The following is a 21,350-nucleotide window of genomic DNA, read 5'->3' on the forward strand; positions in this document are numbered from 1 at the left end:
TTTATCAATAAAAAAATCTATTGCATATATTGTTGGTGCTCCTTACATTTTGGTGGGTGCTCCTAACTTTTTGAAATTGGGAGCACCAGTGCTACCAAGTAAAAAAAGTTAATTTCGAGACCTGATATATTATTGAAGCTGCACTTCCCTGGCATATTGTTGGCACAGTAGGGCCTACGTTTACTAACTGCTACATTAGCAAAAGCGTGTCTGTTGGGCGTGCCTGTAAACAGACTGAGCCAGACCGAATTAACTTCTCACACCACCAAAATACCGCGAAGATTACGTACCAATTTACGTTTTATTACTATACATACCATTTTTATGATTGGATTAATTAGCAATTGTATTTGATGCAATTTTAGCTATATTTCCATTACTTTTCAAAAAATATTATTTTCCATAACTTTTCCAGGGCCTGGAAATTGCATTTTAAATTTCAATGACTTTTCCAAGTTTTTCATGACCGTACGAACCCTGAAAAATTATTGTGGGATTAAGTGATCATGATTACAAATCGAATCCAAAATCAGCCACACAGGAACCCAGAAAGTGATCAGTTGTTTTCAAGTCTGTGTAAATAAACGTGTTTTTTTCTTAACTCATTTTAGATTTATAATCAAACAATTCACATGTGGTTAAATTGCAAGTTGTCAGCTTTTAGTAAATAAGTAAAAAAAAAAATACATTTTGGTTTCACCATGTAAAAATAACCACTTTTTATGCAGTGCCCCCACCCCCAGTTGTGTTCTCTACTTGGTCAAACTGAAATATATCAAAATACCCTTTAATAAAAGCTGATAATCCACAATTTAATCACATGTGCATTGTTTGTTTCAAACCTAACAATTTCAGAATAGAGCCAAATCATGAAAAAATGTCTGTCTCAAGCATAATGGAGCTCACTATATATTCTGGTTTTAATAAGGCATTTTTAATCTGGAAATGTGGCAGGAAAGAAATATACAGGAAAACAAATGTAAAATAGTTGTAGATTTATTTTGTTAGTAGCCTTGTCTTGTAAAAAAGAATTTTCTGCAAATCCAAAATGCTGAGCAATATTGAATATTGCTGTATAATTTAATGACACTGTGCAGGAATATATGAAGAATAGCCAAAGGTTAGCTGTGGCAGACCTTTCTTGGTACTGGCATTGTTCTACAGAGGAGTGTTTGTGCAATGTACAATAGGCATGAGTATTGAAACTACATCCCAGCAATAGAGCCATAATTCTCTTCTTTTATACCTTTTGAAGGCCTTCGGTGTTCTTTTTGTGCGCAACAATACATCACTATGCCTTATTGGACTTGGTCAGTGTTCCTATTTTTTCCAGTTTGAAATGTACGTTTCCATACATCTGGTCTTGTAGTTTTTGTAGCTTCAAGCTCTGGTGCAGATGTCACACTGACTGGCTGCATTCAAGTACTGCGGTTCCTTCTACTTTAACCTACCAGTGTGTGACATCAGTGAGTGCACATAACTGACCTTAAGTATGCAGATGGACACCATTTCATTTTTTTCAGGAAAGGCATACTACATTTCTCTACTGTTGATGCGCACTTGTCTATGACTGATCTAGATGTCACATGGGTAGTGAGTACCAATCAGTAGAACACGTATTGTGCACAGAGAGGTCACACAGATCAGGGGTAGGTAGCCAGCAATGTTGTTTTCGCTCCACCCAAACGCAATTATGCAACTGGACTAATAATTATTAGGCTTAATGAAGAAGACTCAATGTGTTAGATGTACTCAACATTTGACCATTCAGAATGAATATTCATGCTCAGTCTTGTTGAACCAAAAAACCAGGAAAATCAGGACTAGGGCTACCTACCCACCATGGATGCTCCGGAAAGAGAAAAAGGTTTAGATGTTTAGCCATCTGAAATCACCTTGGACATCAGGGAAGACAATGCCACAAAGTTGGCTTGACCTCTGTATGACCCTTGCTCAGCTTCTGACAAGTCTCTCAGTCCTGTCGAAGTTCAGTGACCAAACTAATACAAGGGGCAGACAGTACTCACTGACTTTATTAATATGATTCAAAAATAAAAATTATAGTTCTTGTTACAACTTGCACTATATGGCCACATGGTGGCACGAAATGCCAAGTTAATACCAAACTCACAATACCAAATTTGAGCTTCTGTTCTGTCCATGGAACCCACCAATTCCATCTTCAATACCCCTGTTAAATACGACCCACCCCAGCAGATACAAACCACACCCACCAGCACAGCACAGTCTCCTCCCACATTACATCCCTAAGATAATCTGCAGGTTATCCTGCAGTCAAGCTGAAATGCTTTGTTCTACCACCCCGATTCTGATTTCCTATGGTACATTTTTTTCTGTCCTTGCGAGTTAGAGGTCAGAAACTGCTTGGAGCAAAGGGAAAAAATGTGGGAATGAGACTTTGTGCCTGGGTGTTGTAACCATACCTCACAGAGTACAGACGACTAGAACGGTGCCACATATTTTGAGTAAAAACACTCAAATATTCGACACACACACGCACATTACTTTCAGTAACAATCTAATAAGCACACATTCAGTCTGCTCTACATGCTTTCCTAAGACAACAACCGAGTCAGCTTATCGTACAAGGAATACACGCCCTCCGAAATAAAACCTGTCACATAGTGTCTGACTGTTAAAAAAAAAAAAAAAAGAACGAAAATAAAATGAAATACTAGTGTCCAACTGTAAAAAAAAAAAAAAAAATGTGATACTAAGGCTAACGTATACAGATCTGGGGGCTGTGTTTCTTTGTATGACATAACATGCCAATAAAAATACTAGAACAATTAAATAGAACTTTTTTAAAAAAGGTAGGCAAAAAATCAATACTATTTTGCATGTAAATATAGTATAAAATCATTAAAAATACAGTTTAGATAATTCCATAAGTACTGAAGTCGCCACAGCCACAAAAGTGCAGAGGTATATAAATTAAACTGACTGTCAGTAGACGGAGGGACTCTCTTGGGGGTCGAGGGCTGTTCCTCCACCCCTTTCTGTTCCCATTTGTTTACAAACAAGGGACGTGCTGAGCGCCTGGGTCAAAGGTCAAAGTTGGTGGACTCTGGGTTCTGGAGTTTAAAAGTTCAGGCGCACAATTATGGACTGGTACACACACACACGGCCGTTTGCTCCCTCTCCTGCGTTTTTGCGGTTGGGTTTCCCCACAGAAATTGTTATTTTTTTGGGGGGGGGGGGGGGGGGACCGACGACATCAGTTTATCTTTTCCCCAGGAAAGAAAGAGAGGGTCAGCCAGGCGCTGTGGAAAATGTGCTTTCTCACAGTTTTAGACACTTTGAATCGAACTCTCCACTCATCCATGAAAGACTTCTTTGCACCGCTAGCCTAGCAACGGAGTGGAGTCCACCATTAAAGCTATCAAAGTCACAATAAATAGGCATTTCACATGGACCATACGCGTGGGGGGGGGGGGGGGGGGCGGGCAGTTCAAGTGTAAAAGGGTCGACTGAGGAGCCACAGTGGGTTTGGTTATGGCTGTCTGAACTAGCACATGACGCAGCATTCCAGTGCTCCTGGGACCTCATCTGACGTAGATCCATTCTGCTGAACCCGACCTCGAAATTGCACCTTCCATCGGACACGTGAGAAATCGCCTTTCGTCCGGGTCTGTTCTGTTTGGTGAAGCTCTGTCCTCTGAAGGCCTGTCCTGCCCCTCCGCCTTAAGATGCAGTCGAGGGGAACCCCAACTGGACAACTCTTCGCCGGTCTGGGCCGCATTCTGACCACGGGGTGGGGGTGGAGGGGGATCCCAGTTTTTCCAAGTGACAGACAAACTGCCCCCCCTTGAAGATAAAGGCACTGAGGAGGCGGGGGGGGGGTGGTGAGCGCTTCTTGTGAGCCCATTAAAAAAAATTTGTACAAAAACAAGACGAAAGTACATTCATGCCTTGCAATTCTTAACCGTATCCATTTTGGCTAGCAAAAATGCCTGAAAACAGCAATAAAATAAGAGTTAAATACAAGGCTTGACCAATTTATTGACTCAAACTTGAAAGGCTGCTTCTCAATGCTTCTTCACCCCCCTCAAGAGGCTCCTCCTCTTAGTTCCTTGCAAATTAATCCCTTGCACGTACCCATGATGCCGTGGGTGGGCAAAGTAGAGGCAGGACAGGAAGGAGCTGGGGAAGGGGAAGGTATGGGGCCTGAGGAGAAGTCACCAGTATTTTGAAAAGAAGAAATGTGAATGCAGCAGGGATAGGGTGAGTGTGGAGAGTGATGGAGAGCCAGGATGCAGGGCTTGCTCCCGGTGCCAGGACCAGGAGCAAGATGACAGCTGCCACTCAAGCTTTGGTGCAAAGTGTACAACACAGTTCTACCGTTGCTCTACCCGAAGACAAGCGTGTAGAAATACATGGGGTCAGGTTCTGAGAGGAGAAAGGGCAGAAGAAGGGGAGAAGATGGGCGAGGCTGGAAGGCAGAGGAACTGCTGGGCCGCAATGCACACGACACTCCTCCGGTCCATCGGCCCGGCCTCTGGCCGCGTCCTAGCAAGGTTCGCTTTGTTCTGTGCCGTTCGTGGTCCTCTCCTTTCCTTCTCTGCGGCTCCGCTCGTCCGTCCGTCCCTCGCCGCCGGGCGCTCTCACGGGTTCCTCTTTCTCTCAGCGCCCCTCACACCTCCCCTCCGGGGTCCTGGCGGAGACGGCGGAGTTGGAGAAGACTCCTCGCCTGGAAGGACGCTTCCTGTCACGTGGCTGTGGCCTCCAGGTAGCTCTGTAGTTTACGGACCGTCGACTCGTCCAGGGAGAAGAGGTCAAAGTCGAAGGTGGTGTTGGTGACATTGAAGTGGCCGGTCTCCTCGATGAGGTTCACGATCTGACGGGACAGACGTACAAGACTGACGCTTAAACGGTCAAAATCCTCCCTACAACGCTTTCAGATTCCATGTAAGCGAGAAAACAATGACGCTACCAAAAAAACCAAAGCTCGGTCTACTGTCTAACATAAGAAAGTCTCCGAATGTAGGCAATCTGCACACAGTTCCTCATGGAAGCAGTTCAACTACCTTGCTCAACAGCACCACAGCAGTGGCTCACCTGGGATATGAACTGGTGAATGATATAGCTCAGTATGTTAGCCACTATATGCTGCCCTACTACACGCATACACCTGACCGCGCCAGTCCAGCCGCAAGCTCAAACCTGCTGTAGGACGTTCCTCTCCCTCAAAGCCATCAGTCGGCGGTGGAGGTCCACCAACTCCTCTGTGTACGCCTGAGGAGAGCAGAGAGGCGATTGCCTGGGTAAGATGGGACTATTAGCTAACGCTAATAGCATATCACTGCCTAAATGTGCCGTACTGCTTTTGCACCAACATTTACAAAACCATTGCAAACAAACGGGAAATAAGATGTAAATAAAAGTTGATTTACCCTTCCTACCTTGTCGTACCCTTTCTTCAACATCTTCTCTGTCCTGGTACAAGGGTCTGGGCTCTTTCTCCCAGAGTTCTGCAGAGAGGGAGAGAGACAAAGAAACAGAAGAGAGGGGGGGAAAGAGGGAGAACGGGGGATTTTAGGCATTTTATGATCTTCTAAACTCTTCCACACCTGAGGCGCGCCCAGCATGGTAAACAGTGACCCATAAGTGCTGTCAGCCAACCACGTTGTAGGACGTTCTGCTGCGGGGATGGAGACTCACACTGTCGGCACGTTCCTGAGGTGGAGCGGCGCTTACTCACCTTGCTGGAGGTGTGGTTCTGTGGCGGGGGGGCACGACCTCACCTTGTTGTTGATGTGTTTCTGCTGCGGAGGCGGGGCTTCTCGACTCGGGGGGTGGGATCCGTCGCTGCTGTCGCTCTCGCTGTCCAGGCTCAAACTGAGAAGAGGAGGAGGGACAGACCGCTCAGCCAGCGCGGCTTTATTCACGATGCTTCTAGCGCGCGCGCGTGTGTGTGTGTGTGTGTGTGTGTGTGTGTCTGTGAGTGCAAGCACACGTGTTCCTACAAGGTCTGTCAGTGACACTGACCCCGACGCTCTTGTCTGAGGCAGCGGGTCCGTGTATTTATAGGACCGCTGCTCGCTGTATTCCCGCGGACGGCTGCGCGGGAGCGACATACTGACCGCGAGAGCGGCATACTGACCGCGAGAGCGGCATACTGACCGCGAGAGCGACATACTGACCGCGAGAGCGACATACTGACCGCGAGAGCGACATACTGACCGCGAGTCGCGGTTGGGCGGGTTCGTTTTGACGGGCGTCCCCCCTTCGGAGCTGCTGTCGTCGTCGTCCGACTCCTCCGACTGCAGGTCCTCCACCATGGAGCGCAGGGGACCTGAGAGAAAGGGGACGGTCACCGACACGTCGCGCTCACCGAATAACGGACACGCGCACTCGCCCACTCAGACGCGCACTCATTCACGCACACTTAAAAGCGGACTCATACACGGACACTCGCACACTCGCACATTCGCTCACTCGCACGCACGCGCACCGCACCTTGGCCTTGCTTCTGCGAGGGCTCAAAGTCGGAGTCGGAGCTGGAGTCAGAGCTGGAGGTGGAGTTGGAGGGGCTCGAAGGGGCCGATTGCTTTTGGGGAGACAGAATTCGGCCGGTTAACCGCTCGCATGTCAGGCACACACCACAAACACTAGTCAAAAAAAGCTGGTCTGTAATGGTAAATGGTAAATGGACTGCACTTATATAGCGCTTTCATCCAAAGCGCTTTACAACTGATGCCTCTCATTCGCCAGAGCAGTTAGGGGTTAGGTGTCTTGCTCAAGGACACTTCGACACGCCCAGGGCGGGGTCTGAACCGGCGACCCTTCGACTGCCAGACAATCCTCCTGACCTCCTGAGCCATGTCGCCCCAGTAATGAACTCGGCTTCTCATCTCCGCCAGGTGCTCGGGGCTGATGAATAACGTGGGTACACTGTGACAAAGCAAAGTGCCCGTGTAAGTGGGGAGGGCGGCGGCCTCTCACCTCAGACTTGGAGGAGGCCTCGTCTTCCGAGTTGGACTCCTCGGACTCGGGCGGCTTCTTGGGCTCCTTGACCTCGGGCACCTCTGGCACCTCTGGCACCTCGGGCACCTCGGGCACCTCCGGCACTTCCGGCGTCTCCGTCTTCACCTTGACCCAGCGCCGCTTGCTCTTCGGGGGTTTCTTGTCCGGGTAGGTGGGCGGCGCTGCCGTGGTGGAGGAGGAGGAGGAGGAGATGCGGGGGGAGGTGCCAGAGAAGCCCCCGCCGCTCTTGGGCCCCTCGGGGGCCCCCTTCTTGGGCTTCTTGACGCTAGGCTTGGGGGACTCCATGGCCGAGGGCCGCTTGCTGGGGGCCTTGGGCTCCGGCGGGCCCCCTCCTCCCCCTCCTCCTCCTCCTCCTCCTCCTCCTCCTCCGCCCCCTCCCCCACTCCCCCCGCCCTTCGGGGACATGCCCTCCTTCAGCGTGAGCTTCGGCTCTTTGAAGGCCGCCTTGGGCGGGGCCTTGCTCTCCTCCTTCAGCTTGACCTCGGCAGTCTTCTTGGAGGACGAGGAGTTGGAGGAGGAGGAAGATGACGAGGGGTCGCGGGCGGGCTTGCTGCTGCCGCCGCCGCCGTCGCGGTCACGGTCGCCCTCACCCTTGGACACGGCCTTGCTCTCGGAGTCCTTGCGCGGTCGCTCCCGGTGCTCCTTGGCTGGCCTGTGAGGCTTTGGACCCTTGCTGCTGCCTCCACTACCATCTTTATTTGGCTCCTGTTCGGGTGGGTTAGTCAATCACAGTTAACATTCACAAAAAACACACAGCCAACAAACACACACTCAAATAACAAGCTAATGAATTCGATGAACTACATTCACTTTATTTTTTCCAAATTTTTGCATAAATTACCATGAATTCTCATACTCGTACCAGATATATGACGTCACATGGTTTACAGGGAACATTTGCAAAACCTTCATGCATTTTTAATGTAACAGCAAGGAAGGAACATTTTCAAATGAGGTATTTCCTCATTCAATCAATAGTAGTGCGGTCATTAACCTTTTTAAGCCATTCAAAATTAACCACAACAACCTGCAGTCAAGATCCACCACAGTACTGTGCAAGAGTCAGAGACCATCCTTTTTCATTTTTTCAGTTTCCAGGCAAATAAGCCATTCAATGCAATTTTTTTTCAGAGTCAGACAATAATGCAGAAAATACACATTTAACAGAAAATAACAGAAAAGCCTCCACAACCACATAAAATATAAAAGTATTTGTCCACTCTTAAATAAAATAAAAGAAAGGCTCGTCTCTGACTTTTGCACAGTACAGTATATGCACCAACCTGATAGACATCCAGTCTACTAACTGAGCACAGAAAAAAACTGAGCTTGTGAGTATGGTGAAATGAATACTGGATTTCGGAAACTGACAAGTATCCGCTTACGCTGCTCGCTTTCATGCGGTAACATGGTGTAGCGACAGGAGCATGGCTGTAATCAACACTATGCCAACACTGGACTGTGCCAAGCGAAACACAAACCAGAGGCCAAAGCCTAAAGAAGCCTGATCTCAACATCAAACCAAGTGTTCTGGAGTAAGGGTAGCCCTAAAACCCAACAGTGCTGTCGGGTGATTGAACTGCCTCTGGTCTCAGTGGCGTGCTTCAGGGACGTACCAACCCCCCGTCCGATTCAAAGCCCCCCACACACCATGATAACCCTAAAACACTATTTGGAAGGGTGGCCGATTTATTTGGCCAATTAAATGTCATCAGCTGACCAAGAGGTCGGAATGAGTGGCGGGTTTCTGGAATTTGGACAGCACTCCCAACCAAAAACACACGAATCGAGCTACGAACAAAGCAACAAACAAGAATGTTCCCATTTTGATTTCCTCGATTACTCATGTACATTGAATCACTTCCTCTGACTTTGTTCTTCCCAGTGTATTACATGTGAAATCTTCTTGTTTATTATTTAAACAAATGCGATAAGTAAGCAACACAAGTGAATAAAACTGACTGGCTTAAATTTTCACTCAGAAGTCCCAACAGAGAGCCAAAGAGTACACAATGACAATGAACACTGGAACATAAGGATTTACACAGAGCACAAATATAGATATAGACAGATATAGATATACAGATATAGATATAGATATATATATATAGAATAATTACAGCTGACGGACCTGGGCTGCCCTGCCAAAGTCAAAATCTGACACTGACCGTTTCCTTCTTTATATAGAATGTTAGCCTTCTGACACCCAACCAAAATATTTTTGGCCGAAACCTGACCCCTTCCAAGACTGAAGACTTAGCCGTGGGACGACCGGGGCGGCTGTTTCCCATGGTTACGTCTCCACGGTCTCCTGATTTTAACCGCGAACCACAAGATCACTTCAGAACAGAGTAGCCGAGTAGCGCTTTTAGCTCCTTTTAGACTTCAGTTCTGACACCCACTGACCTAAAGTTTCCTTATGAACATATGTAGTTCTGTTCTATGAACATATGTAGTTCTGTTTTATGAACATATGTAGTTCTGTTTTATGAACATATGTAGTTCTGTTTTTTGAACATATGTAGTTCTGTTTTATGAACATATGTAGTTCTGTTTTATGAACATATGTAGTTCTGTTTTATGAACATATGTAGTTCTGTTTTATGAACATATGTAGTTCTGTTTTTTGAACATATGTAGTTCTGTTTTTTAACATATGTAGTTCTGTTTTTTGAACATATGTAGTTCTGTTTTATGAACATATGTAGTTCTGTTTTTTTGAACAAGATATTTCCATTAATACGATGCAAAAATCACATATCATTATACACTGCCCAAAAGACTAATCACATTGAGCAAAACCTGTCAATAAAAACTTGCATTTTAATTTACTTTTCAAAATCATTAAACAAAATCTATTTTATGATCATTTAGTTTCAATCTTTTCTGTAAGTACAAGTATTCTGCCTTAAGCTGAATACCAGGTCCATTCTTTGCAGAGGCTAATTCAGGACTTTCTAATATTGATTTTATTAGGCCAATCATTTCTTTCTGTTGCTGACAATCTTTCAGAAAGCTAATCTGAATTAGAAAATATAATCGGTTTAAACAAGCTTATGGATTTTTAAAATTATTTAGTGATGAGATAATTTCTTCTTGTTACAATGGCAACGTGAATGATATGACTGCATTTACCAAACCATTTAGTGCAATGATGAAAGGCATGCCTTTGTAAAATTATTGTTGCAAATGAAAACTGCATTCAGGGTTTGAATTTTTTTTCAATTCAATTCAGTTCAAATTATTGTCATTATACCAGTACCAGTATAACAAACAGTCTTGTTTGTCAGTCTCTCTGGTGCAACATAAAAGCACAGTGCAGACACTGACAGTTAAAAGTAAGGCAAGTAAGGCAGTGACCACGCATGAGAAGAACTGGGCGCCGCCAGTCATCCATCCAGGAAAACCACTGATTCGGAAAACTGTAACAAGTGGTGATAGCTGCAGGTCGTCTGCGGTATAAAGGCTCAATTGTTAACTCGCATTGGAAATCGAAAATTCTGGGCTTAACCCAGAATGTCCTACCATGTTAACATCTGCTTGCTCCATACAAAGCCGTGATGCGAGTGGACATGCTATGAACGATCAGCTTAAAACAGGGTCAAAGTTCAACCGATTTGAACTTTGAGGATCGCAACTTGGCAGTAACAGCAGGCTGCTGCCAAGTTGGGAATCAACGCTCCTTCCATAGGAATTTAATGGTTTGGCGCCATGTCGAGCGTTTTGATGCTGGTCAAGTGAAAGTGGCTTTAGTAATAAATACATGGCAGTGTTTAAGAAATGTGTTTACAATGTTATAATAAAAAGGGGGAAAAAATGTATAGCAGAGGTTAGTGTGTCATATAAGGCACTTGGGCTGACCTTTGACCCGTGGGAGGGCTTGGTCTTCTTCGGGTCGGAGAAGGCGGAGAGTGGAATTGTGGGAAGCATGGGGTAGTCAGGGCTGGGCCTGGACACAGGCTCCTCCCCCTCAGGCACCACCATCACCTGATGGAGAAAATAACAAGAGAGGGTGAGAGAGAGCAGAGAAAAAAGATAAGTAGTAGGGAGAGGGGGTGAGAGGAAAGAAAACAAACAAGGGATGAAGCAAGGAGAAAGGCGAGAAGGGCAGAATACAGCGCATATGAAAATGAGTTGTCACACAAAGAAGATCAGTTCAGATTTAAGCTGCTTAGGTCTGAATGCAAACAGAAAGTCAGCACCAATACAGTGACAATCAAGATTAAAAAATAATATTGGCAACCCTTTAATACACAACCCAAAAAATAACAACTCAAATATGCGCAAATATGTAAATGCAAACTTTCTGTGGGGTATAGAAAGCCTAGTCATAAATATTGAGTCATAATAACAATAACAGCGATACCAACAATAGCAATAACAAAGAGATGTGGAGTTGGGGTTCTTTGACCTTTCAATTAATTAGACTAGGAAATTTACAATTCAATTAAAAAAATCTTCAGAGGATATGATGGGCACTTTCAATTCATAATCTGAGTATCAGGTAGTATTTTTTTTTTTTTTTAACTGACATTTCGAACACCGCCCACAGCTCCACCCCGCCCCCCCCCTCCACTCACCCCCCCAGCTTTGAGCAGCTTGCGGCGGAACTCGTGGGTGGGGTTGTTGAAGGTCAGCTTCTCGCAGCGCAGGTGGTTCACAGGCGGGTTCCCCTCCAGGTTGAGGAACAGGTCGTAGTTGAAGCACACCTTCTTCGGCTCCTCCTGCAGCCACAGAGACAGGGGGGCGGGGACGTTTTTGTGAAATCACTGGTGTCGTGAGCGCTGTGGAAATATGCGCCGCTCTCCGTAGTGATGACGCCAAAAATTTCTATTTGATTTGCAACGCCAGAGGTACAAATCTGCGCGAGACTCCTTTCGCGTGAATCACCCAGGGCGGAATGAAAGTGTGACTTTTGAATTTTGTGAGATGAAGCATTCACTTCCATGGTGCCAACTATGTGCAGATTATCCCACTACCACAAAGTAAGAAAGGGCATTATTATTATTACACAGTCTACGGGAACTTTGTACATCAAATACATTTTTCAGAGAGAAACCCTAAAAGAAAAGAAGAGCATGCCCTAATATGATGTACATGAATACACACGCTGTAATAAAAAAGGCAGGACTTTGAAAAAGCAAACCTGTGGACAAAGGAAAAACGCAGAGGGACACGGGCTCATAAAATTAACTTTAAATCAGAAATAATTCTTCTGTACTCACCAATTCTGTGCCCTGCCTCTCCCTCTCCTTCTCACTCTCTCTTTCTCTCTCTCACTCTCACTCTCTCCTACTGCAGCCTCCCAGTGTCCTGAACCTGTCAGTCTGTCCCTCTGTCTGCACTGTCCGTCCCGTGAAGTGGCTGGAGCGGCCCACGAGGATTTGCTCTCCCAGACTGCCTCAGCTAACCGCTAATCGCTTATTTTCCCTCACGCTCTGAGGAGAAACAAAAGCCAACCTCCCTTTCACTCAACGACTGTAACTGTTGACTCAGGGCTGGGGTTCCTAATCCTGGCCCTGCAGCCTGTGTGCACTGGTTCTCATTCAAGCCCATCTCTTGGTCAGTTAATGGTCAGAAAAAACATGCGTTCTCCCATGAACTTTAACATACAGTTTATAACAGTGCAGTTTTCTTAAAACTCTGCAGCTGACATTTTAGTGTAGCTAACGTTATGCCAGTCTGTAATCCTGTAATCCTCCTTGCCAAGGAGTCACAGCTAAAAATGTTGATGCCTGTTGATGAGGACGTGCCAGGAGAAAAGAGGGGATGGGGGTGTGCCTCTTTCTCTGTGGGCAGGGCCAGGTGTTATTATTTTCAAAATGTTTTCACAACATTGCGATCATTGAGAAAGTAAATTTCTAAAATAACACATTATGACATAATGTGCCCTAAAGATGGTAAATAATGCCCTTTATACTGTACCAAATTACATACATTAACTTCTTTCAATATGTCATACACCACCACTTTAGTGAACACAACGGGTCAACTACAGCACCAATTCCAACCAACTTGAGTCCACATTCCACGATAGGCCACAGAACTGCATTACAACTGGAACGGCTATCCAAATATGTGAAATAAGGATTCTCTGTTGTAATGCACTTTGGTGCTTGCATTTTTGTGGTCTAGTGGTTTAAACCTGTGGTTTAAACTCCAGCTAAGCACACTACTGCTAACCCCCACCCCCCCACCAGTGGCACACCCAGGAAATATCTCCTGAGGAGTATTGCCAAACACAGAAAACTGTTCAGGGTGTCCAAGAGGGGGAATGTTTGAAATGTAATAGAACATTCTTCCGATTGAATAAGCACAGTGTTTATCAATGACGTCAAACTTTTCTGCCCTTGTTCAATGAATGGAACAGGGCTTCCCAAACAACAGTGCATGCTGAATTTGGTACGAAATGAATCGTCCATTTTCAGCATTTAACACGCTGTGAATGGAGCAACAGTTTGCAAAAGGGACAAGGCCTATATAGTGTGGATCTTAATAATTGAGTGACTACGATTGATCGACAAGCAAAATCACACTGGAGTCCTAAACACGGAAGGTGCAAACACCCGAGAACATTCATTCACTCTGAAGGATTTAAATCAAACACAAAAACCATGGGAAGCACAAAGACATGTTCTCAATTACCTCAACAAATTATGGGATTAGCTGGAGCTAAAACCAGTTTACACAGGGCTCTCTAGGACTAGGAGTTTTAGGAATATTAGCATGTTTAGTATATTAGCACAAAGGTGCCCACAGAGCCTGATGGCCCAGGAGAGCTGCAGGGTCTACTGGTTTTTACTTTAACCTTGAAATAAGTTACAGTTTCAGACTCAATTAACCAAGTGAGGTGAGACAACTTTGAAAAAACCAACTGCTTTATTTGATCAATTAGGTGCCGAGTGAAAAAGAAGACTGCACCCTGTGGCTCTCCATCACGGTATTAGCAGATTGTGCGGGTAAAACCATGGAATACTGGAGACAGATCTGTGGTCCAATCTACACCGTTCTCGCTATTCTACCTGGAGCACAGCAGGAAGGGGAAGAAACTGACAATCCTAAACATACATTCTAGGGCAAAAGTACCAAAACCTTGCATGAAGTGGGACAATCTGGTCCAGTCTGGCCCGTACCAGTCCAGCCTGATCCAGTCCAACAAGAAAAGCCCAGAGGCAAAACGGGCATGGCGGACAAGGACTCTCGACCGTATTAATATTCGGATCTTCACTTTTACTCAACCACTGCAGAGCACGGTAAAGACGAACGCACATGGAAAACGGCAGTGTGAGGGACTGACAAACGATCCCGCTTCACGGTGATACACGTGTAGAATCCCAAACGCAGAGTTCCTTCGTGAGGGAAAGGAAGCGAACGCATCTGAAAATGAAACCCAGGAAAAGCGTTTGGTTGGACGTGCATGTTATAAATACCCACCTTGTTCTTGAAATAGACCTCTATTGGCATGAGGAAGCCGGCATACCCCGACTCCTCCACTTTGTATGGTGGCTCCTTGCACACTGCGGATTCAAACAGGAGCCACACAGCAAATTATCGAGCAACTGCTCAAGAACACAGACACAAAGAAAGTCGATCAGAGTGCATAATCAAGAAAATCACTTGTAGGAAAATGAAGAAGTCAAAATGATGACTATGGCCAAATTACGGTACGTCTGCGGCTCCCAGCTTCCACTAACACAATGGAAATAACCACGGCAATTGAAGGGAAAATGACCTATAATAATGAATGACCTACAAACCAATTTATTGTCTCAATGCTCATATGAAAGATTTTAAATGGAAGTGCACTAAAATAAAGTGTATTTCAGCACTAAAGGTTAAAAGCAGTTGTACAGGTCAAAAGAATTCTGTGCCTGCATTCACGACAGGTCTGTTCTCAAGATTTCTCTGTGAAAACTTGGCCTTCATAGGTGATCACAGATGCTTAGACATGAAGGCAGTACACAGAAAAGATTCAATCTGCCCACGTCTTACAGAAATCACTGAGTGCTGTGCTTTCGTGAATGTAGTTACTCAATTTCTTATTAAAAAGCCTGAAGTTTTTGTTGGTATGCTAGGTTTCAGCCATGACAGTAGCAGACCCATGGAAATGGCAGCCTCTGTGGACCCACCTCTCTTGGGCTTGGGGAAGCTCTCGTGCAGTCGAAACACCACTTTGTCCACAAAGTGCTGGATGTCGCCCATTTCGGGCCCTCTGACAAACACCATCCAGTCGTGCGTGAAGCCCTCCGTGGTGACCTTCTTCCGCAGCTGAGCCCGGTGGCCCAGCTCCAACTTCACCTGCACCGTGCACTGTGGGGAGAAAGAACTCGAACATCAGTACTGAACCTACAGGCCACCGGTCACCATCCCAGGGAGACAGTAGGCCTAAGTAACAAAGAAAGTAACAAAAATAGAGTAACAAGCATGATGGAAAAACAAACAAAGAGGGTCTTCCAACGCAATTCATACTGCCAATTGTATAGGCCTACTTATTTGCAGACATTGAATTATTTTAACTTTATAAAGTGGCTATATCCACGACAACAAGTGAGGTCTCAAGTTCAGTCTCATAAGTGCATTTTAGACCCTCATGGCCCTGTACTCTTGCAGCCTTCATGTAATGAAGCTGAACACTTCAGACAATATCACAGTTTGTAAGACCGAAGTCCTTGAGGCTGAATCCACTAACCAGAAGATGGGAGCGCGGCTCCCAAAATTTTAGAATCGACTCCAACTGACTCTGGCTGAAATTTCAGGAGTCGTTGGAATAGACTCTTCAACTCCAACAGAATCCTATCGCAAAGTGCGGTTTTCAAACACGTATGAACCATATTACACATTGATAGGCCAATGGTGTAGCCTAGTGTATGCTACTTGAGAATGGTGAACATATGCTAGCCTCGATTAGCAATTCAATTTAACCTTTAATTGGGCCAAAAATTACGAAGAAATGAGAGCAAATATTAATGCGTAATTGCATGAATCAAACAGTGACTATTACACGCGTGATATGTGATATGCAGTTATGTAGATAACATGCAGTTATCCAGTACAATACAATATTATAAAAATAAATAAAATGGCATTGATGGGTCTTGGAGACTGTTTTTCTGTTTACAGTATTAACTGCTTTTCAATAGGGAATTGGGAGCCAATTACATTTCTTATTAATGTATAGGTAATCTTGCCAAAATGGTCAAAAATGAGTAATCATAGTAGTAATAATAATAATAATAATAATAATAAAGATTTCATTGAATTTAAGCTACACAGTTAAAATGATACATAAACGATGTAGACTTCGAAATAACTTTCAGCCAAGACTGTACGTAGACAGACATCTTTGTGCTTGTTTTTATAACCAGATTTTGCTGGGTGGGTAATAGGCTATATACAAATACGAGACAAGGTGAGTGTAGAAAGGGTTAAACATTCAATGACGTGGTTTAGGTGTAGCTTAATAAGCGAAGAAGGGGTGGGAGGCGCCCCTTTTTGGTTTATTGCTCTTTCTTGTCCTAAGTGCTGACGAGGGGAAAAAGTGCTAGCTAGATACAAGACCAATGAATGCTCCCGGGCTGAATGCGAATTTGGGGCGAGTGTGTTGGATGTGTTTAAAACTTTGTGGCTCTTTGATTGATCCCTATTTTGTGATCACTCGGGGCGCTGGATGAAGGCTAAATGATCACCAGTCTACTACAGATGAAATCACTTCCACGGACTGTGGTAGTGAAAAGACTGTGTTGTTGTTTACAACTGACAGATACACGCCAGCATGCAATCAGTTCGGCAGTGATCCAATCAAAGATACAAGGGTTGATGGTGATTCGGCTACTTTTCAAATTAGGCTACATTCAAAGTCTATTGGAAACCAAAACCAGCCTAGGTTACACAATACACTCCTTTTCGCTTCAGAACTTTATCTCTTGAGCTTTACTGAAAAGAAGCCAGGGCCATTAACCTTATGGGGGAAGTCGTCTCATCTCTATCAGATGAAAGTCCTTTACATAGCACAGCCTTTGATTGCAGCTCAGAGGCATGAAAAGCTTTTAAATGCTTCCACGTCACCGATGAGCTTTTATTATATTTGAGCCACCTTTTACATAAGTTACAGGACATTTTTTGTCATCACTCGAAGTAATATAACTCCAAATTGTTGATGTCACCATATCATACGCTTATTTACACACAGAAAGATGACGGCAGTGCTGACAGACGACATGACAAGGCAGCAGTGAAGTGTTTTTTTTACGGTATATGGTTAGCTGGCTACAGTTTATGATGGGTAGACTATCATATAGCGTATCTCCCCAATCCATACCCGAGTTGTCCTACCTAAAGTGATGAATGAACGCAATTGAATAAACGTCGGGGCATTGAAATAATCGTTGACGTTGAGCTGAAGTAGAATAGAACGGCATTCTGATGAGCAATGACAATCGACTCTTTCGGAGTTGACTCCCCATCCCTAGTCGGGACTCGGGAGTGCGGACATTTGGATTCAACCCAACAGTGCATCTATTAAGAATCAACCAACGATACACACCTGAGTGAAAGTGGTCATGCCTCCTTGACAGCACTGCTTTGGCCTCATAATACGCTTGCAAGGGTAATGGATTTACACTGCAGTGAACATGGAAGCCTGACAGCTAGATTCATTTGAACATTCATGCCAACCTCACCGGATATCAATAAATATTTGCATCATTAAGAGATGAATGATGTATAGTATTTAGTCGGTCTCAGAAGCAAAGCACACCAACAAAGAATGCACCATATGAATGGTGGTGGTAAGGTTTTTTATGCACAAATGATACGACCAGAGCTGAGTGCGGTACCACTAACAAACAGTTAACTGCGCCTGATAGACGAACAAATTCACCAATTTTTCGCAATTGTTAACGGGCAAACTTTACGACATACCTACAGCCCCGTCAACTTTAACTGCGAAGAATTTCTGCGAACCATAGACTAATCAGGATATTCAACTGACATCCTCTTATTAAAAATCAAGGCATCTAGGCTAACCATCATTTAAAAAAATAATTAAAAAATACAAATCCAAAAACCAGATACGACTCAAACAAATAATAACCTGACTTTCCTTTTGCTTATGTTATCCTTTCTGACTGCGATTGAACGGTCCAACGTACGACGACTGTAGACTTGGCTTTTCCGGCAAGAAGTTGCTCTGCTTTTCTACCCGGCTTCATATTAGGACAGTAACAAATGCCAGCCACAAGACTTAAAATCAATATACTTCTAAGAGCTTATTTTGATCAACTTATTTTAAGTGAATAGAAGAAAGTATGCTTTGAAGTGTTTGCTAAAAAGTAAACGATCTGCTGAGTGGCTTGCTACTGCTAGGTGTACTGAGGGCACCTACATAACTAATTGTTCAACAAAGTAGGCTAAGGCCGGGTAGTTAGCAAGCTAGCTTACTCAGTGAGCCAGCCACATTCCAAATAGGGCAATATATCGATAGATAGGTTTCTCCCTACCTTGCTATGTGCAAAGCAATAACTTAATTAGCTGTCGAATGAGCCAGTCACACTTGTAAGTAAACCAAGTTAGCTGACGCCAATTTTCCTAGCTAGGTAGATAGCCTAGCTTGTTAACATTAGTAACTTAATGTCAAAAGTACCATTTACAAAAATGTACACATGCTAACACGATAGTTAGTCAAGCCAGCACAGCACTGAATTAAGCAAAGTTTAACTTCTAAGGCACGCAGTGTAATACAAATAAATGCCAACTAGTCAGCCAAAATCCTCAAATAACATAAATACGCTATCGTAAAAAATACAACATATAATCACACAATTAGGTCTATCTGGCATGCTAGCTAGCTACAACACTTCCAATATGCATAAGACTAAAGCTAGCTTACTTTCTACTAGCTAAGCAAAACGACTTGGGGCTAATCAGCTATAGCGAAGCAAGAGCTGTTCCCGCTAGTAGTTTCAATCTTTCTCACCGGCCTGCACTACCAGCACTAAGCTAACTTGCTAACTAACGTTGGCTATCCATTTCCTCGCCTTCCTTCAACGAGCTTAATCTCAATGTGAAGACATGGAAAATACAATCACATAGGCTAGCAATATAGCACCCATGCTACTAGTTTCCAGTAGTTAGCATCAACACAGCGACATCATCGCACCTCAATAACTGGGAGCCAGGAGCTCTATTTTCTAAGGCTAGGCTACTACCCATTTCAAACTCCCGAGGCCTGATACGGCACCACACGGACCCATTTTATGAAGCTAGCTAGCTTGCCAGCAATGCGTGTCTTCCTCGAGAGTACGTTAACATTACCTTGCTATGCTGGCTACGTCCCTGTGTCATTTTATCAGCAGTGCTAACATTAACTAGCAATCACGGCATTGTGACTTTTGGGTATGTGATTTTCCCCCTCACGCTCCCAATCTGTCGCGTCGGTAGTGAGCGTTAAATACAAGCCAGGGAGCAGGAACGTCTCATTACCTGGTTCTCCATGATTCCCTGGCCTCTGCAATTACTCTATTTATTTACAGCGGCTTTCCCAACGCCTCATTGTGTGTCAATCCAGTAACCGGAAGCCACGCACAATTCCACCCTCAAACTCAAGGCACCCATTCGAAACAGAATGCGCGTGGAACCAATCGGTTACGGAAAAGCTTTGGCGGCTGGTAAAAGTAGAGCCAATCGTAGTTTTGTCTAGGTGGGACTTCCCTCCGGTGACTGACAGTAGTAAGAACCAGCCAGCCAGCCCACCCGAATTTACCCATTTTTAGTTAATGCATGTAAACCCTTTCATGCATGAACTATTAAAAATCTGAGCAGGATTTTTTCAGATGATTTTTATTACGCAAAGTAAAATAATAACAAACAAATAATAACAAAATTAAAAAAACTTTTTTTTTTTAATTTAAATTTTTTTTTTTTTTTTAAATATACATTCCAAAAACGTATTTAGCACGTATTAACGTATGTGGACACCATGCATCAAAGGAGTAAAATGGGGTTGAATGGCACTTTGGAGTACACAGATTTAAAATGTGTTTCTAAGCATTTTAAATGAATGTATTCACAGTTATATCAATGTCATTGCTAAACAGATATTTAACACAAAGAAATCCAGCATCAATTAAATTTTTTCAAAGGTGTCATTTTTGCATGAAAACTATGTCAAACATGCAAAAATGTCATGACTGTGCATAGGAGGTATCATCCAACTGAAATGTGTTTTTATGTAAATATGTATTCTGACCAGCAACAACAATTAATCAAGGAAGATTGACAAAAACAATTGAAAGATATAGGCGAAGCGTGTGTTGGTTGGGTCTTGACTGTGAACTGTCAAACTCTCCTACGAAGGGAGATGGGACACCGTGGTAATCATTATCCCAGCAATTCCATGATCTATTTTTGCCTCTCCCTCTCTGGTGTCTTGGTGAATCTTCATCAACCTCTTCCTCACTCCCTGTCTACCTCTCCATCTCAATTCCTGTCTCAGCGCTGGACTCTCCCTCTGTTGGCTCATACTCCTCATCACTAATGTTGTCATTATCATTGCAATCTGATGCACTCCCTGATGGAGTCTCCTCAGTCACACTGTTACATAATATAGATGGCCTGCACTATAGTCCCTGATTGAAGAAAAAAAAAAAAAAAATAGAAAACTATTTAGAGTAAGACTTCTAAAAAATAAATACATATGCACATATGTATGTTTGTGCGTATGCACACACACATACCCATACACAACTATTGTATATGATATATATTGTCTGTTTTTAAAAACATATAACCTACAATAATATTTTTTTAAAATCAAAAAGGCAATATTTCCCCTGCAATGTAAATAATCCTGCAAAGAAGGACTAAGAAATGACGCATGGTCACAAGCACATACACAACTGTGTAGTACATAGTCTATTATTGACACTATGTTGATTGAAAATATGTCCAATACCATTTTTGGCGGGCAAAAGGCAATTTTATCCCTGCAATGCCAAAAAGTCAGCCAAAATGAGATTTAAAAATAACTGAATGTGTGCATGTGAACATAGCCACACCTATATAACACAAAGAATCTATTATTAATATCATGTTTATTAAAAATATTTACAATAGCATTTATGAGACATCAAGAGCCTGGAAAATACAACAAAAATCCTTGTAAACAGTTTAGCACCATTGCATATGAGGACAGTTAGTTTATGAAGTAAAAAAAAAAATCACATTATAATAATCTAATTGTGTGCATCTGCTAGATACAAATAATAATAATAATAATAATAATAATAATAATAATAATAATAATGTTGGACACCATGCCTCAAAAGTTCTGCTGAGATCCTTCT

At 43.7% G+C, this 21,350-nt stretch overlaps 1 protein-coding gene across 2 annotated transcripts; it reads right to left on the reverse strand.

Annotated features, from left to right (window-relative positions):
* Window positions 1–2,015: 2,015 nt before the first annotated feature.
* LOC118229750 (protein ENL-like) lies at window positions 2,016–19,613 on the reverse strand. Of its 2 annotated transcripts, none has more exons than XM_035422063.1 (12): window positions 19,489–19,613; window positions 15,138–15,318; window positions 14,443–14,525; window positions 11,589–11,732; window positions 10,870–10,995; window positions 6,967–7,713; window positions 6,481–6,571; window positions 6,205–6,316; window positions 5,766–5,859; window positions 5,424–5,492; window positions 5,185–5,256; window positions 2,016–4,858 (listed from the first exon to the last, which is right to left on the reverse strand). In XM_035422063.1, exons 1-12 carry the CDS (start codon window positions 19,498–19,500, stop codon window positions 4,730–4,732), a joined length of 1,860 nt encoding a protein of 619 aa, XP_035277954.1. In that variant the 5' UTR covers window positions 19,501–19,613; the 3' UTR covers window positions 2,016–4,729. The 2 variants fall into 2 exon arrangements, with proteins under 2 accessions (XP_035277954.1, XP_035277953.1); XM_035422062.1 differs by having other exon boundaries at window positions 5,415–5,492.
* Window positions 19,614–21,350: the final 1,737 nt, after the last annotated feature.

Source organism: Anguilla anguilla, chromosome 6, assembly GCF_013347855.1.
Source record: "Anguilla anguilla isolate fAngAng1 chromosome 6, fAngAng1.pri, whole genome shotgun sequence".
NCBI lineage: Eukaryota > Metazoa > Chordata > Actinopteri > Anguilliformes > Anguillidae > Anguilla > Anguilla anguilla.

What these genes read in the sequence shown, in the direction of transcription:
- LOC118229750 (XM_035422062.1), bottom strand. An exon ending in CTTCCCCAAGCCCAAGAGAG is followed by an intron (nt 14,526 to 15,137) that starts GTGGGTCCACAG and finishes TTGAATCCGCAG; the next exon opens with TGTGCAAGGAGCCACCATAC. An exon ending in GGTACGACAAGGTAGGAAGG is followed by an intron (nt 5,257 to 5,414) that starts GTAAATCAACTT and finishes TGCTCTCCTCAG; the next exon opens with GCGTACACAGAGGAGTTGGT.